Below are 17,180 nucleotides of genomic sequence, written 5' to 3'. Positions count from 1 at the left end.
CATGGTAATAGAAACTGCTATATACTAGTTATAATGCATAAAGTACACCCTAATTTCAAATAAAGATATGGTAGGAAATGATTTTTTCATTTCTCCATTTAAACAGACAATGTTATATATTTAGAATACCATGCTGACAGGAAATAGGTGGCCTAAACTGGACAAATTTGTATAAACTGCTCATTTACATTTACAAATTCTTTTGATCTTTTTGAGAGGTAATACATCTTTTCTGCATTACAGACAGATGTATAAATACTGCTGACACTTGATAAAATCTGACGTTGCATACTTCTGTGAACAGTCTCCTTTGGATTATCACTGTATAGTTAAGAAAAAAGCAGAGCTGAAGAAAATGTCTGAGATAGGCTTGAAGCTAGCATGGCAATTTTGAGACAAGACCAATGAAGTTAATAAAATTCAGGGTCTTGTTCCAGTATTAAATTGTTTAAGTTCAAGAAAAGCACATGAAAACACTTGTTGATTCAAAACTCTGAGTAGATATTTCAGATGCTTTGAACACATGGTAAAGAAAACATCAAAAGCATTTGGGCTTTGGCTTTGCCTGTATCTCCAAGCTGTTTTGCATGGTCTTAAGAGCATCAGTCTTCTATGCTTTCTGCACATGTGTACACACAGAAGCACATATATATGAAGTATATTCAAGTGAATACCTGAAATGCATTCATTGATAGAGAATTCATATACAGCCATTTCTGTTATTTAAAATAAATGCATATTTTGGCAATAAATAATCCTTTTCTACCAAAAGCTGGATAAGAATAGCTTTCATACATAATGTGACAGCTTCTGAGATAATGAGAAATATAATACAGGCATCCCTGTTAATGAACATAGAATCATAGAATCACAGAATCACTAAGGTTGGAAAAGACATTTGAGATCATCTAATCCAACTGTCCACCTACCACTAATACTGTCCACTAATACACGTTCCTTAGTGTCACAATTTTTACAAGTCCACTTCAGTGCTAGGATTACTGATGTTTCTGGTAGTGTCGAGATTTTGTACGGTAATACAGAAAGGACTTGTGAGAATGATAGAGTGAGAGCACATTGAAACCACAGAGGATCACAGTTGGATTTCTGAATTGTTCAGCAAAATCTAAGCTTTCACTTCAAAAACAACCTCTAGCCATTGTAGCTGTGAACTGTAAGCTACTTCATAAAATGACCCACATATATGAAAGGAACCCCACAAGCCTGAATTTGCAGAAAGTTTGAAACAGGTCAACACAGTGAATGATTTCCTGTTCATACATAGTAATTCAGACTACATCAACATATAAAACATAGTCAAGTCACAGAAAGGAAGGAATTACAGAGATGATTCACAAAAATAACCTATAAATCACCCGCTTTCAAAGGGTAGTGTAGGAACTCATTGTGGAATTGACTGGCAAGGTTTTGTTGATTAAGTCAAGGACTCAGTTTCCACCAGCTGAGAAGTATCAATTCAAGAAACCTCTCTGAAGGGAGGAATGATTCTGAAATTAGTAAACATTAAAAGTAATTGTGGAGTTCTTCTTTGACCTAATCTACCAGGAATTTGCATTAATTTACTTCCCTTAGCACAGCACTGTTATGTCAGTAATATTGGGTGAATATATGGAATGAATTTGACTTTCAGTAAGCAGTCGTCAGGTCCATCAGGATAGCAGGTGAGAGGGAGCACCTTCTAAGTACACTCTACCTTTCCTCCGTAGAGGAGTTCATGTCATTCCAACAGTTTTCTTTACTTCTTTTAATTATTATTTTTCCTCATTAAAATGAACTGTCCAGCTGGGCTGTATTTGCTGCACATAACTATTGGCACTATGTCTTTTCCTTGTTTAGTTAAAACAAGTGGCAGTAATAAGGTAAGGGCAGGTGAATGTGTTACTATGGTTCCTGTTTATAGAACAAAATAACAGAAGGAACACAGGGAAAGTAAAGTCACACTCTTTGTCAAGGAAAGAATCCCAGACATTTCAGTTAGGAGACAAAATGGTCTCCTGTGGCACTTGCAGGGAACAAGAAATCGCCTAATATTATCTTCTACCAGGATGGATAACACAAAATTAAATGGATTTACCAATCCCTAACTAGCTCTGCTATACAGATCATGTCAAAAATTTAATTAAAAAAGGACTATATATACCTTTATCTTAATAATCTCGATGTCTACAGGCAAAATTAAAATGATTAGGAAAAGCAGTGTAAGTTTTGTATGAGAACATATACTGACTAAACTTACATAGTGACTCTGACAACTCTGTTATTCCATAATTTATACAATGTTTCATGTCCTTATGTCCCTTTATTTAAGTGAGTTTATGGGATATGCATGCACATATTGGGTATCAATATTTTCTGAATGTTTATATAAAATCATCTTGAAATCAGCTGCTAAAGAACATGGTCAGTTTGTTTTATTTGCCAGTTTTCCAAGAACTCATTCATGAAATTGTAAGTGTTTAAATTAGTTGCTTTTCAAGAGAATCTGCTTTATAAGCTATGTTCACTTGCTAAAGAAAATGCATAAATCTCTGATTTATAAACCTAAACAAACATGCAAAACGACAGTGTAAATGTCTTTGAGCAGAATGATCTGTGTGCATATCAAGAATTTATGAAACTGCCTCAATATATCCAGGAAAAAAAAAGATAAAATCTAATTTTTCCTCTACTACTGAAGTTATGCAAGTCATATTGAGTAAATTTTGTATCTTAATACTGAGCTGTCAGTAAGGAGATAACAAACTACATATTTTACTTTGCTGTTTTTTTTTGAAAACCCTGCCTGAGTACTAGATACTCACCATCTATTGTCATCAAATCAATGCTTGTTACTGTCTGCCAATGTGCATCTTAGCCTAGCTTAATTACGGACATTAATTTACAAAGTTGAAACTCAGGAACTGTGAAAAAATCACTAATTTCATAAGTCCCTCTATGTGCACTGGACACTGACCTAGGCTATTTTTGTAATTATCAAATCTGTTTCCCTAAACAGGATAGCCAGTTTTCCATGATCTAGAAAGTTGGAGCTATACTTGAGAAATAAACTAAAATGTCCATTCTCTCTGCAGGTGTTCAGGAGCTAGATTGTGCTACGACAGAGACTAAATCTTTCTCTATTAGTTCTGTGCTGGGACCAAGAAGAACAATACAAAGGATGAAAAGATGTAATTGAAACTTATCCTATTTCAACAGATGTCTACATCATAGCTGTAAGCAATTGGCCAACACCAAAAGTGAGTGCTAATTAAAACTTAAATGCAATGGTGAAAGAAGTTCAATTTAAATTTCAGGCCAAGAATCATCATAGAATCATAGAATGGCCTGGGTTGAAAAGGACCTCAAAGATCATGTAGGTTCAACCTCCCTGCTATGTGCAGAGTCGCCAATCACTAGACCATGCTGCCCAGAGCCACATCCAACCTGGCCTTGAATGCATCCAGGGGTGGGGCATCCACAACCTCCTTGGGCAACCTGTTTCAGAGCATCACCACCCTCAGAGTGAAAAACTTCTTCCTAACATCTAATGTAAATCTCCCCATCTCAAAACCATTCCCCCTTGTCCTTTCACTATCCACCCATGTAAACAGCTGTTTCCCCTCCTGTTTATATGCTCCCTATAAGTTTTGGAAGGCCACAATGAGGTCTCCCTGCAGACTTCTCTTTTCCCATCTAAACAAGCCCAGTTCCTAGAATGTGATTAAACATTGAATTTTAAATAAATAGACATTATAATATCTTTCTCATTGTCCTTGTAATTTAGGCAAGGTTTATCCATTAAAACACCATCACAACTGTTGTTCTTACTATTTCAATAGGATAATAGAGGTGTGAAATACATGGGATGGGTGAAATGGAGGTCGTGGAGGAACCTGTAGTGAGAGACGTTACAACTAGATACAAGTCTAAAAATCACAACCATAAGGTGAAAAACTTGTCAGGAAATTGCTCTAATTAAATGGGTCTAACTTTATCTTTGCCTTGTTTGAGCTGGGCTGATTGAAACTTTCAGATCAGAGACCCTTTCCAGCCTGAGTTAGCCTACAATTATAGGAAATGGTATCTATATGGTGTCTGTATGGATTGACAGGAGACAGTGTTGCGTACTTAGTTTTGTTGAAGGTCACTGCAACCAACTGACTTAGAAGGAAATTTGAGGAAAGACAGCAGGTCTAGCCAGAATTGTTTTGGTATGAAATTAGAAACTTGTTAAATACTATGGAGGAATTACTTTGTCTGATAGCTGTAAAAGCTCTCCATTCCTTCTGTTCGCTATTTTAAAAATATGGAAAAAAAAATACAAAACAAAACAACACAAAACAAAACAAAAAAAAACTAAAGAAATCAACCAGCCAACTGCATAAAACTTTTCTCATAACTGTGTGTTGATTATTAACGGAGTAAGGTATATAAAAAGAGTGTAAGAAAATAAAATTGATTCTGCATACAGAAAAAAAAAAACAAAAAACACAAGGTTATGCAGTAGAGCACTTCACACAAGTTAACTCCACATATGATACTGAAGATATAGAATGACATGAGGAAGCTAAAAGCTGAGACTCTGTTGTATAACTGAGGAAAATTACTTTCAAAACATTAACTGCAAGTGGCAATCTTAGACGAGTTGTAATAAAACTACTTCTTGGAAGAGAGCAAAGGCCAAGGTGAGTTGAATTAGAGCCTACGATCTTTTCTCTAGTGGTTCAGAAAATGTCTTCCCTGCAGATTGATTTCTGCAATTGGAAGAATTCTTTTGAACATGACCACTGAAATCGTTATCTGCCTGAATATAGAAATAGCAACAGCTGGACAGACTCCAAAAATTAAGGTCTTCAGGTTTGACAGAAATCTTACAGTTGCCCTAAGATTTCTCTATCCCAAATCCTATCGTGGATAAAAGGCAGGCATAATCATATGTAAGCCAATTTTCCTAGCCATAAGCAGTACAGTGAGCAGATCAGACTGGAGATGATATTTCAGATCCAGATGAGATTTAACTGAAAATCTGCAATATCATTTCTTTAAAACCAAAATGAGTTATAATGCTATTTCTACTGTCATTTTCCAAGGCAATAATTTTTTGCCAAAACACACCTCTTGCTTGGCAATCAGTGTTATTTCATGCTGCCTCTGACTGCAGCATACAAAAGTAATTCTGCATCCCAGACGAACGTAGACCCTACTAATCCTCACTAGAAAGCCAAATAACTGATTTCATGTGATTTCTTCTTATGTTCTGACTGGTAAATAAGATCAGATCACTTCTGAAGGAACAGAACATAGGCTGAACAGATAAACCCTGTGGAACTTAAAGAAATACAGTCCATTCCTTTGCTTTATCCAGTCTTTTTCCATTTCCTATACTTTAGTTAACCTTGAGTAGTCCTGAGAGTGATTTGCTTATAGAGAAGAAACAAGCCATGAAAAAATTGTATGTTAGAGACTCACCTATGCAACAAGATTTAATGTGGAACTTCCTGAAACTGTAACTAAAGGATAACTCTGCAACTGGTTATGTTGAGGACTGTTTGGGTAAAGGGTTGTACCTTGAAAGCAGCTGGTCCACAATCAATATTACACGAATAGCAGTAGGAACCATTACAGTGGTAACCAGCCTGAATATTTCCAAATGCTTCTTCACTGGGATATATATTACTTACAATACCACAAAACCCTCAACACTCTGCCTTTTAACGTTAATTTTCTTTCTATCCCGGTGTCTTTTCCTCACATACACACAGACTCAAACTCTCACTGGTAGAACTACTGGACATTCATTGCTACAAGGTACTAATCAGAAAAAGAAAATTCCCCAAATGATTGCTCCAAACCCGCTTAACCCTACAGAAAAGATGTGTGGTGTGTTTTGCATGGGTTACTCACGGCTCAGCTTCAATGCTCCGTTCAGCGGCTACGTAGTTGGCAGGGATGTAGCCCTGGAGCTTGCGGCCAGGACATACTGACCCTTCTGGCAGGAGGAGCTTAGCATACCACCAGCCCTTGTGGGATGCATCCAGCACTTTAAGCTTATCCCCAGCTTGGAAGCTCAAATCATCCTCTGTGCGAGCCTCATAGTTGAAGAGTGCCACAAAATTGCACGTGTCCACCATACACTGGTGAGGCAGTGGAGGTAAGGGCTTCCCTTCTGTCTTATTCACTTTGTCCTTCTCTCCTGCCTGTGAGTCAATCCTTAACACAGCAGGATTGGCAAAGACCTGGCCAACATCCTCTTCCCGCTCATCTTCTTTCCCTGAGAATAAGCAAGGAACATAGGGCTCCAAACAGCCGCAGTACTTCTGACAGAAGTTTCCCATTCTGTTTCCTTGTGCCTTCCTGCTCCTTCTCTTCTTTCACTTTTCACAGCTGAAATATACTTAAGGAAATCTTTGCCCTATAAAATCTTAGCATTTTGAAGGATTTCTTTTCCTCCTTTGGCACAAGATGAAACCGTTCGTGGCACAGATGGAAGCTCCTCTCTGAGCACTGCTGAGAACTCATTCAGGCAGCTCCTGATTCAGAAGTGAAACCGGAGAATTCATGCGTGAGAGCAGATGTGGAGGGAATTTCTGACTTCCTCCTCGGAACAGGAAAGCAACACACGAGCTGCCTTTGGGCTGAACTTTTGGAACAGCAAAAGAACATGGATCCTCCTCTGACACAGCAAAAATACATTCAGAAAATCTAATCTGTTCTGGGAAGTCTTCTCAGCTTTTTATGCTTCTGATGGGGTGTTCTTATATCTTAACTCCTTGGTAATGATTAACCGAGCTGACCTGCGTGTCTTCTCAGCCTCCAGCACGGGCAGCCTGATTGTTTCTTTTTGTTTCCTGGTCTGTGCTGGCTTCTGCTCACGGAGCAGCCTATGCCTGCCCAGGGACCTCACCTGGAACACACCTGCTGCTTCTGCGCTCTTACACACCCACTTTTTTTTTTTTTTTTTTAAATCTGGTTTTGAAACTTCTTATGAGGGGAAAAAAGTTATTTTACTACATACTGTATCGTGCATTTTGAGAAAACAAAGTCACAAGCCAATTGCTCTAGGTGGATCGCTAATACTATACTAACTAATACTAACAACATATAAAAATAATTTCTGTTTTCCAGCCAGTGAGCAAGCCAGCAGAAGCTAAATTAACCAGAATGCTTCCCTTCCTAAGGCACCTGTAAAGTGTTGAACAGACAGAGCATGGGTGTCTGACTGCTGCTGTGGCAAAGCAGCCTGTGGAACAATCTGCCACATTTCAGCCATGCAGACCAGGATTTACAGCAGCTGGAAATCACCAGCCAGTGGTGCACATAATGCATGGAGATAGGGTATGAAGCAAGGAGGACAGCCTGTCTATACAGCATGCTGGCATTTCAGTAAGAGGTCAAATAAAACCCACTCACTTACCCATAGCTTCCTGGTGATAAATAAATTGGGTTCAACAATTTCCTTTTTCCTTTGGTCAGGAGGCACAGAATCATAGAATGGCTTAGGCTGGAGGGGACCTTAAATATCACCTAGTTCTAACACCTTGTCATGGGTAGGACTGCCAAATACCTGATTAGGCTGCCCAGTTTCCCATCCAAAGTGAATTTGAATGTCTTCAGAAATGGAGCATCCACAACCTCTCTGGGCAAACTGTTCCAGCACCTCACCATCCTCTGTGTAACACATTTATTTCTAACATCTAACCTAAATCTATCCTCTTTTAATTTAAAACCATTCTTCCTGTCCTATCACAATCTACCCACGTTAAAAAAGCTGGTCTCCCTCCTGCCTGTAAGCTCCCTTTGAGTATTTGAAATCTGTGATGAAGTCTCCCTGAGCCTACTCTTCTCCAACCATTCTTGATAGGAGAGGTGTTCCAGCACTCTGATCATCTTTGTGGCCCTCCTCTGGACCTGCTCCAAAAGCAGGCACTGTGGATGCTCTGCATCCTTCCTATACTGGGGGCCCCAGGTCTGGATGTGGTACTCAGAAAGGCAGAGAACAGAGGGACAATTGCTTCTGTTACCCTGCTGGCCATCCCTCTTTTGATGCAGCCCAAGATACTGTTGGCCTTCTAGACTGTAAGCATGCACCATTGGCTCATGTCCAGCTTTTTGTCCTTCAAATAATAATTGCTGGTGGGATAATTGGTGTCTTCCTAAATTATGCACACATGACTCTTAGCTCCATTTAGAGTTCCTGACTTCTACTGATTTGCTTTACAAGAAGAAAAGATAAATAAAAATTAATAACATATAAAGCAAAGCCACTGTTATTCACTGTGTTTCCCAGTCCACTCACTGAATGATGAGACAATTGGTACAGGCAGAAGCCTAGTAATGGAGCAGGGACTGCTGGATGACTGGAAGAAATCTCTCCTGAAAGCTTATTACTGTCAGGAGCATCTCCACTGGAGAGTAATGACAAACTTCTCTCTCTCTCTTCTTCTGCAGTGGTGCAAAGGAAATTGCATAAAGGAAAAGGGACCACACACATTGAGTGATCATTGAACCTTATAATCTGTTGATAACTCTTTGGGCCTGATCCAAAAGTTGGCATATTGTTTTTTCTGGTTATAAAAAGCATATTTAGTTTATGAAATTCCACTGGAGATTATTTTGAATCACTACTACCCAGATCAGTGAGAATACATACATATATCCAAGCGACATTTACATTTCGTAAGTGTAGTAGACAATATCCAATGACAGGAAAGGCCTGTGTTGAAAAAAAAAGCAAACAAAAAAACGGCCTCCATTTGTCCAAATTCGGTAAAATCAGAGAGAGCAGAAATGATGAATTAAATAATCTGTTTCACTAGTTTGATTGTTAAAGAGATTCTTTTTCCTGTAATGTTTCATGGTTCTTGCAACATAGGCTTTAATCTGTCAAAGATTTGCACACGTGCTTACTGGACAGAGTCTTCTCATAACACCAATGGAGCCACCTGCATGTACAGAATCAATCTCATGCACAGCTGTTTCCAGGAGCAAGACCCATCTTTACACTCAAGTATCAATACATATGCACATTAGAAATCATACTGCTTTCACTAAGACTACCCATATAGATAAATACAACCATTGCTAGAATGGGGCTTAAGCCTACAAACATTTGTGTATATGAGTATTTTATCTCAAATAATCTCTAGCATTAAATTAATCTCTCCTAGTTTATGGTCTTTTAAAAACTAGGAAGACTTCTGCTGAAAGGGATCGATAATTTTAAATCAAATTACTTTCTTTCTCCAACGCTTCAGAATCAGTTCTATTTATGAAGCACATAGACTTTAATAAATAGTAATGGAATTCATTAATCAGGTTAAAAACTCCAGAAGGGAGAGAGAGTAATGGGACTGCTGAGAACTGCTGAGCAGATCCCAGAGCCCATGTGAGGCAGAATTGTGCTGTTTCATACTGGCTGAGCTGTGGTGGCCACACTGGAGTGTTGCCTGTGCAAAAGCCTTCAATCCCATCCTGGCGATTTTATTAAGAATTCTCTGCATTTCTGAAAATAAAGAAGTACTCTTCATGTTTTAGAGACTATATAATTTTATCACAAGTGAGAAAAAATATGAGCATATAATAAAAACGCTCTTGCTAGTTTTATTGAAAAAAATAAAATCTGATAAATCCCATAATCTTAATTTTCATGTTCACAGCTTTGGAACAAATTAGGATAATACACAATTATCCTTAGCTTTTCAGTACAAACTATTGTCTGAGTCCTGGGCACTGGTATTACACATAATTTAACAGGGTAATATTTGCAGCACCTACTTGGGGGTCAAACAGATCGGTATTACTTACTGATCCTCTGAATATTTACTTAATCCATTTTTGGAGGCTGACTGTCAGACCAGAAATTGTCTAAATAAATAAGCTACAGCTGTAAATTACTGTGAAAGACTTTAACCAGATATGTGAAGAATTTTATTAGCAGGAATGTTCTGAGAAGAACACAAGGGTCTCACCTCATTCTTATAACCAACAGTAACTATAGAGAAAGATGAATTTATTAGGACTAAAATGGCACATTAACAGACTGGGTACTAAAATTTAGTATTCTGATCACTATATTAATATATTTTAAAAGCTCATTGATATCATGAGTATTTTCTTGCAACACCTTGAAACAAAGATGGCTCATTTATATTCAGCATATGACAGGATCATACAAACTTCAACCAAGTAGTGCATTTCTCCGTCAAATTGCCCAGCTGCCCAGAGAGGTTTTGAAGTCTCCTTCTACGGAGATATTCAAGACCTGCCTGGACGCCTATCTGTGCAACCTATTGTACCACTTTAGTAGGGGGGTTGGACTTGATGATCTCTTGAGTTCCCTTCCAACCCTTGCAATTCTGCAATTCTGTAAATTACATAATTCCCCACTAAAGTAGACCTCATTGTTCCGTAAAGAAAAAAGGCCTTTTCTGATGCTATATGTTTGAGAATGGCAGGTATCTGAAACTGCTTTTTATATACTGTGAGTCACTTACAAAGCCCCAGGTAAAGCTCTTGCAAGGAGCCTCACCCCTGCCCGAAGGATTAATTTGCAGTCCTCTGAATACATTTAATCAAATTCTAATTAACTTAAGTCAATATTCTTTAGGCTTTGTTTATTCTACAAAACAATCATGTTTAAACACAGTAGTGAAACATATTTCTCTTGGTTGCCTGAATGGACATAAAAATAATGTACTAATATGATGTGTTTTAGTAAGCCTAGCACAAACTTAACCTGAATCACATTAATTGAAGTGCTCTTGGAATGAGATAGTACTGTCTATGAATTAAGGCATCAGACAGAGTTGTATTAAATAAGTACAAATAAAACCTGAATCCACTATATTTCAAAAGGATTGTTTTAACAGTTTTTTATTTGTACATCATGTCTTCAAAAACCATTTTGTATTAATCTTCATTACAGATATTTCCTACACTTACTGAACTCATAGAATCATAGAACCATAGAATTGTACATTCTCTGCACAGAACTATTGGTATAATTACATAATACCTTGAAGATTTAGGAAAAAAGGAACTTTTCTGCATCTTACAAGCATGCAGCTCTATGCTTCAGAGACAAGAATTGAACATCACTAAATACTAGGCTTTGGTACTGATGACACATGCTGTTTCAAATAATTTTCCTGTGCCATGCAGAGAAGAATTACAGTCAGATCTGTACTCACTGCTGGAGAAAATGAATATTCAAAGCTGAGTCAACTGACAATTTTGTTAAGAAATAGGAGTCGGTTTAAACAGGAAATTGAAAAAGAGAGCTTTTTGTCCTGTTAATAATATGAGGTCACAACAGAAGCAAATATTTTCATCTTAAATTTTTTCAAATTTTATATACACAAACAAACATACAAGCAAACTTCCACATTGAAAACTGAAGAATAAAGATATAAAATACAGAATTTGTAATTAAATAGTGTATGGAACTATTGCTCATAGCATTACTTTTTATATTACATAACCTTTTTGTAGTCACTATTTATGCTGTTGCATTAATTTATGTTAATCTAAATATTTGCCACAATATAGCTGTTGTAGGAAAAAAAAATCATCTAATGCACGATGATAAAGCAAATGGAATGTTCCAGCAAAGTGAAATATTCAAATAATGTGATCTTTAAAGAAATCAGAAGAAAAGCTAATACACACTGCTCTGAAACTGTACTTCGGGAATAATTCAAGTGATTAAACATTTTAAAGTGGTGCTGTTGGTTTTTTGTTTGTTTGTTTGTTTTTAAAGACACTGATAGGAATGAATCACTGAATAGGAATGATTTTTTTATTACAGCTGCCTTTTCAGCAACATTTCTTTCCATTTCCACATTAGGATGGGACACATTACCATCACTTCATAGTTTTTTTATAATCCTTTTAATCAGCATTTCCATTTTGTTTCTGTAATTTGCAAATCGCCATTCTTTTTAATGAAAATAAATTATATGTGTAATCTTACCCATGACAAAACTGTTTACTCTCGATGATTAATCATGTTCCTGATTTGTATATTATCTCAAACCATAGATCTACAAAGATTTATATTAGATTCTGTATTTTCCAACCTTAAATCTTTTGCATCTACAATGGGAAAATTCTAGCTATTTATATTCATAAGGCTGATCCAGTAATCCATCTCTACTCTAGAAACCATTAAAAGTACATTTTCAAGTGCTTTGTTGATGTGAGTTGCTTATTTGTTAGCTGAACTGGGGCCTAAAACAGGCTATGTCTGACAACAAGTGAACACAGAGGAATAAGACTCTGTCAAAGAGCGGCAGAATAGAGACTTTTTCTATTTATTCAATCAGATCTCACTCTGCTTAAATGTAATACAGGTTGTGCCATTACCCAAAATGGGACTAGATCTGAGCCATTATTTTTCATTTTATTCTGTATTATTCTAAATGATGTACAGCATATCATGTTAAAAATTAAAGTTATTTTGCTTTCTAGAAAGCAAAATCTTTCTGGGTAAAACCATTCTGCAGCTTTCTAAGGCATGGAAAATAATACTTATCAAATCTATCTCTGGGTGGGAAAGATTTATAGAGTTGTTATCATAGGTCTCACTCATCTCTCACATAACTCTATATTCTATGCCATGGATGACTTCTGAGCATGACTTACCATCTCCTTCTTCAGAAACTACAGTTGCATCAAGAGAAGCAGAGAAGCCTGAAGAGATAGAAAGGGATAGTGTATCAAAGCATTACACACATAATTTCACTTGTGAACTTTGAAAAAACAAAAAACAAACAAAAAAAAACACAGTAGCCTCTCCTGAGGCCTCTCCATTGCAAGAAGGAAGGATAGCTCCATAGGAAGAGCTCGAAAAGTGCAACTAGAATATATCAATGTACGACATAAAGAGGCACAACTTGTAAATTACTTTAAATTACTGAAATATTAAATATAAACATATATGAATGAATAGAATGAAGCCTGTACGCTGTTTATTCACCATCCACATTGGATCAAAGTACCTTATAGCAACCTCAGGATGTGCAGTTACATGTTTTTCATATGAAAAAGGAAGGGCAAGGAGAAAAGGAAGCTATAATCCTGGTGTTTACTTCAAATCCGTAGTGAAAAGCAGCAGACAAGGCAACTGTTACATTTAGGAAACAATCTTAGACATTGTAACCTAGTCATGGCCAAAGATGCAATTTATTTAGCAGTTATCTTAAATATCTATCTTCAGAAGTGTAGGTACAATCTGAGGGTGTATAAATACCAAGATTTAGGTGATTAATTTCTATATTTGATTTCACATCCTTTCTTCTTTCTTGGTCTGAAGTCTGTGGCAACATTCTCGCTGGTTCTTTTACTTTCAGTTCATGCATCATCACTATTTTTGTCTGTAGTTTTGACATATAGGAGGGCTGCTCCAAAAGTAATGCCTCCTGTTTCATTATGTTGGCCCATAATGTCAGAGGTGGATGTTGGTAGTATGGCAGTAGATGTTGAAACTTCCCTTCAGTATTCCATTACAATTTGTTGCCTTTTGGCAGATGGCAACAGACGGGCAGTCTGACAAATTGGTGTCTGACATGAAAATGTGTATGAAGCAATGATGTGCCACTGAATTCTTCCATGCAGAAAAAATTGCACTCATTGATGTTCATCAACACTGCTGGCTGTTTATGGACACCAAAGAGTGGATGTGAGCACAGTGAAGCAGTGGGTGGTGAGTTTCATCAGTGACAGCAGTGACATGAAAGACAAGCACACAATCTTGTGCAACAGCCATGCACAACTGTCATACCATGAAATGAAGAGGATCTCAATCTGCTCATCCATGTGAATCAATGGATTGTGACCAAGGAACTGTGTATGGACCTGAATATCTGCTTCAATGCATTGGAAATGATGGTGGCAAAATTGGAATATCACAAAGTTTGTGCCTGGTGGGTTGTATGAATGCTCACACAGGAACAGAAAGAACACCAATATGAAAAAAGGTGACAGTTTCCTGGATTGTATCATTGCCAGTGATGAGATATAGTATCATCAGTACAAACCAGAGTCAAAACAGCAGTCCATGGAGTGGTGATATGTAGATTCCCCATCAAAGAAAAAGTTCAAGATACAGCCCTCGGCCAGTAAAGTAATGTGCAGTGTCTTTTAGGATAGGAAAGGTGTGAACATTCTGGATTTATTATGTTTTCATTAGTGTAGCCTCAGTTCACTCAAAATAAAAAGTTTTACAAATGAAACTGAAGCAACGTGAAGAAGAAAAAAAAACCTCACTCCTTTCCTTTTGTTTCCATACTCTTTTCTACCCGTTTTATCATCTCTTTGTATTTTCCTCCTTCTTTTCTCTCTGCTGTAATCTTTCTTTCTCAGATATGTATTAAGATGCTATACAAAAAACATCCAACATAGAAGACGAGGTCTTTATAAGACTAAGAAAAAGGGCTAGAAAGTAAGTGCCTTTAGTAATGCTCACATATAGTGAGCACTTGTGACAGATATTTCTGTTACAGTAGACAAAACAATATAACCTCTTTATTTGACAAAATTTTTATAAATTAATATTCTTCTTTGTTTGCACAGCTTTAGACACTATCAAAAATCCTCCTCTCTCTGAGAATTGCAGTAAGCTCAATAACATAGGTAAATGTGCACATCATTTAAAAAAAAAAAAAAAAATAGAAGAGATAACTGACCTTCTTCACAGACTTGACAAAAAAAGCAGACTAAAAAATCCTTTAAAAATTACATAAATATGATAGAATCTTTTGAGGCTTAGTGTATACTTAGGGTTTTAGAATATACTCTTCTAGATCCTTTTCTTCTCCTTGCTATCAAAATTCAACATACCTTTTTTATCCTTTTATCAGATAATTACTAGACACCCTCTAGAGGCAGAAGTAGAACAGTAAATATCAAATGCAATTTATATTCAAAATACCCTCTTACATTTGAGATTTACAAGCATTGCTATCAGCATTTTATTATTGTAGCTCTGAAGAACATCACTCTCTGTGTCCAGTACACTCAGTAATGAACACATACAGAAGAAAATCTTTCTTAAATAGAACATCAATCACTCATTAAGAAATCATGTTTTTAAAAGATGAATAAAAATATATATATCCCTACTCATCACAGTAATAGTTTGGAATTTGATCTTGAAAATCTTAATGGAGTGATGATTGTAATGAATAAGTAGCTCATGTATTACTTTACACAAATAGCTGTGTAAAATTACTTTGTATCTGTTGTTGCTGTACTCAGCTTTGGTAAGGGATAACTTGGAGAAATGTGTTCAGTTTTTGATCTTGTGTTTCGGAAAAAAAAGAGATAAGGAGCAATTTGATAATGAATGAATATTATCCTTCCTTAAAGGAAGGACAGGACAAAAACAAAAAGACTGTGGGAACGCAAAGAATGACAGCCTTCAGACAGAGAGAATATTGATATGATATGCTGATATGATTCCTACATCTGCTAGGAATACAACCAAATGTAGTAAAAACAGTGCATTACAGCAACAAGGACTTAGTTTTGACATGGAAGCTAAATGGGAAGAAAACTCACAATGTTTTGCATGTAAGAATTGCTAAACACTGGAAGAAACTTTCTCAATGGCTGTTTGCTCCTTTTTAAGAAGAGGTTGGACATTCAATTATAAGGGATGTCTTTAGGGATGACTGATCCTACCGCAGGGCAAGAAGATGACTGCCTTTAGGTCTTTCATAGTTCTATTATCTTTAAATCTGTAGTTTTACAGTTGTGGCATTTCCCACTAGCTGTACACACAGTGATATATTTCAGATTTGCCTTTGAAGTGATTATTAGAAAAAGTGTCAGGCTTGAAACACATGCTTGTGATGTACTGATGCAAGAATCCTCCAAATGTCTGAACTAGATTTAATCCAATTTCACTGATGAAGAAAATAAAACCAAAAGAGATTAAGTTGTACATGCATATGAATACACTGTGAATTAATAGGAAATGTAGACAGAGAAGTTAAAAAATCCCACTCTGAATTTCATTCTTAAAATTGTAAAACTAAAATAATGGCATGTTGAGAAAGAAAATATAGAAGAAGCAAGATGAAGTTCCATAAATCATAGGAGCTGCATATTTCTCTTGTCATAAAATACATACTTTGGAAGTATAGTTTGGTATTTCCTAAAAAGTGTTTATTTTCATTACGATTTTTTTGACTAAATGTAGCATCCATCCAGCTCAAAAAGAACAAACTCTCCAAGTGCTGCTAGACAACTGTTCAGAGTTTTTAATATACAATTACTAAGAGTTTAGCTATCAGCTGTGGCTATTAATCACCCTGACAAAATAATTGATTCTAGTTTCCTTCTTTCATGTTGCTTGGGAACAGCCTGAGTTGGATTACAAGATCTGAGAGGGCCAGTAAGAACCATAAGCAAGCTTCTGAAGGCTCCTCGAGGTATGCAAAAAGATTCTGAGTGTCTAGAGGATTATAGCCTTTATAAATTTTTAATGAACTTGTTGTTTTAGCTTTGGAGAATCTTGTTTCTTTAGCAGTGTGAGTCTTACTTCCATGTACTGAGGCAGAGAATGTAACCAGTGCTGTACTGAGGTGCTAGATGTAATTAGATGTCCTATTCCCAGCAAGATGTTAGATATTTTTATGTACTTGATTCCACAAAAAAAAAAAAAGCTTAAGCATGTTTATTTTGTGCCATATAAAAAGACTACTAAATAATCCAAAATACAGTAAAGTTTCTGAAATCACTGCAATTCAGACAAATCTTAGATTATGATCAACAGACAAATATGTTCCATAGTCTTCTCTACCTGCAGCACGTGCATCACAGAGGGCTGCCTTGTAGATTAGGTGATATTTTGCTAAACATTAAAGACTGCTAAAGTAATAGTAAAAACTAATGGCTGCTTTTCAAATAAATCTATTCTTCATAGCATTCTTTCTTTTAAACTAGGACATCCTTGAGAAGAGCTAGTGTTGTCAGATCTATGCCTACTGAAGCATTACTCTGTAATGAAAGTCAGAGGCCTTCTTCTGTATATGCTTAGACTACGCCTCCATAGTTTTCTACAAAAAATCTGCTTCCTTCTAAGTGTGCAAATCTTAAAAATGTAGCAACAAATCCTACAACCCTGTTTAATCCTGAAGAATTCCACTGGAAGTATCATTTCACTGAAAATCCTCAAA

The 17,180-nt window shown here is 36.5% G+C and overlaps 1 protein-coding gene across 1 annotated transcript in view; it reads right to left on the bottom strand.

Annotated features, from left to right (window-relative positions):
- FRK (fyn related Src family tyrosine kinase) overlaps positions 1–6,335 on the bottom strand; it is a gene marked incomplete at both ends in the record, with an annotated part of 44,553 nt that extends 38,218 nt beyond the window's left edge. Inside the window, one exon of the mRNA XM_079532986.1 lies at positions 5,905–6,335. Coding sequence (XP_079389112.1) covers positions 5,905–6,335 — 431 coding nt within the window. The remainder of the gene's footprint in view (positions 1–5,904) is intronic.
- Between the last annotated feature and the right edge of the window lie 10,845 nt (positions 6,336–17,180).

This window comes from Tetrao urogallus (genome assembly GCF_951394365.1).
Source record: "Tetrao urogallus genome assembly, chromosome: 2".
In the NCBI taxonomy this organism is placed as follows: Eukaryota; Metazoa; Chordata; class Aves; order Galliformes; family Phasianidae; genus Tetrao; species Tetrao urogallus.
The sequence above is the reverse complement of the archived record's forward strand: the minus strand, read 5'-3'. Positions and strand labels throughout refer to the sequence as shown.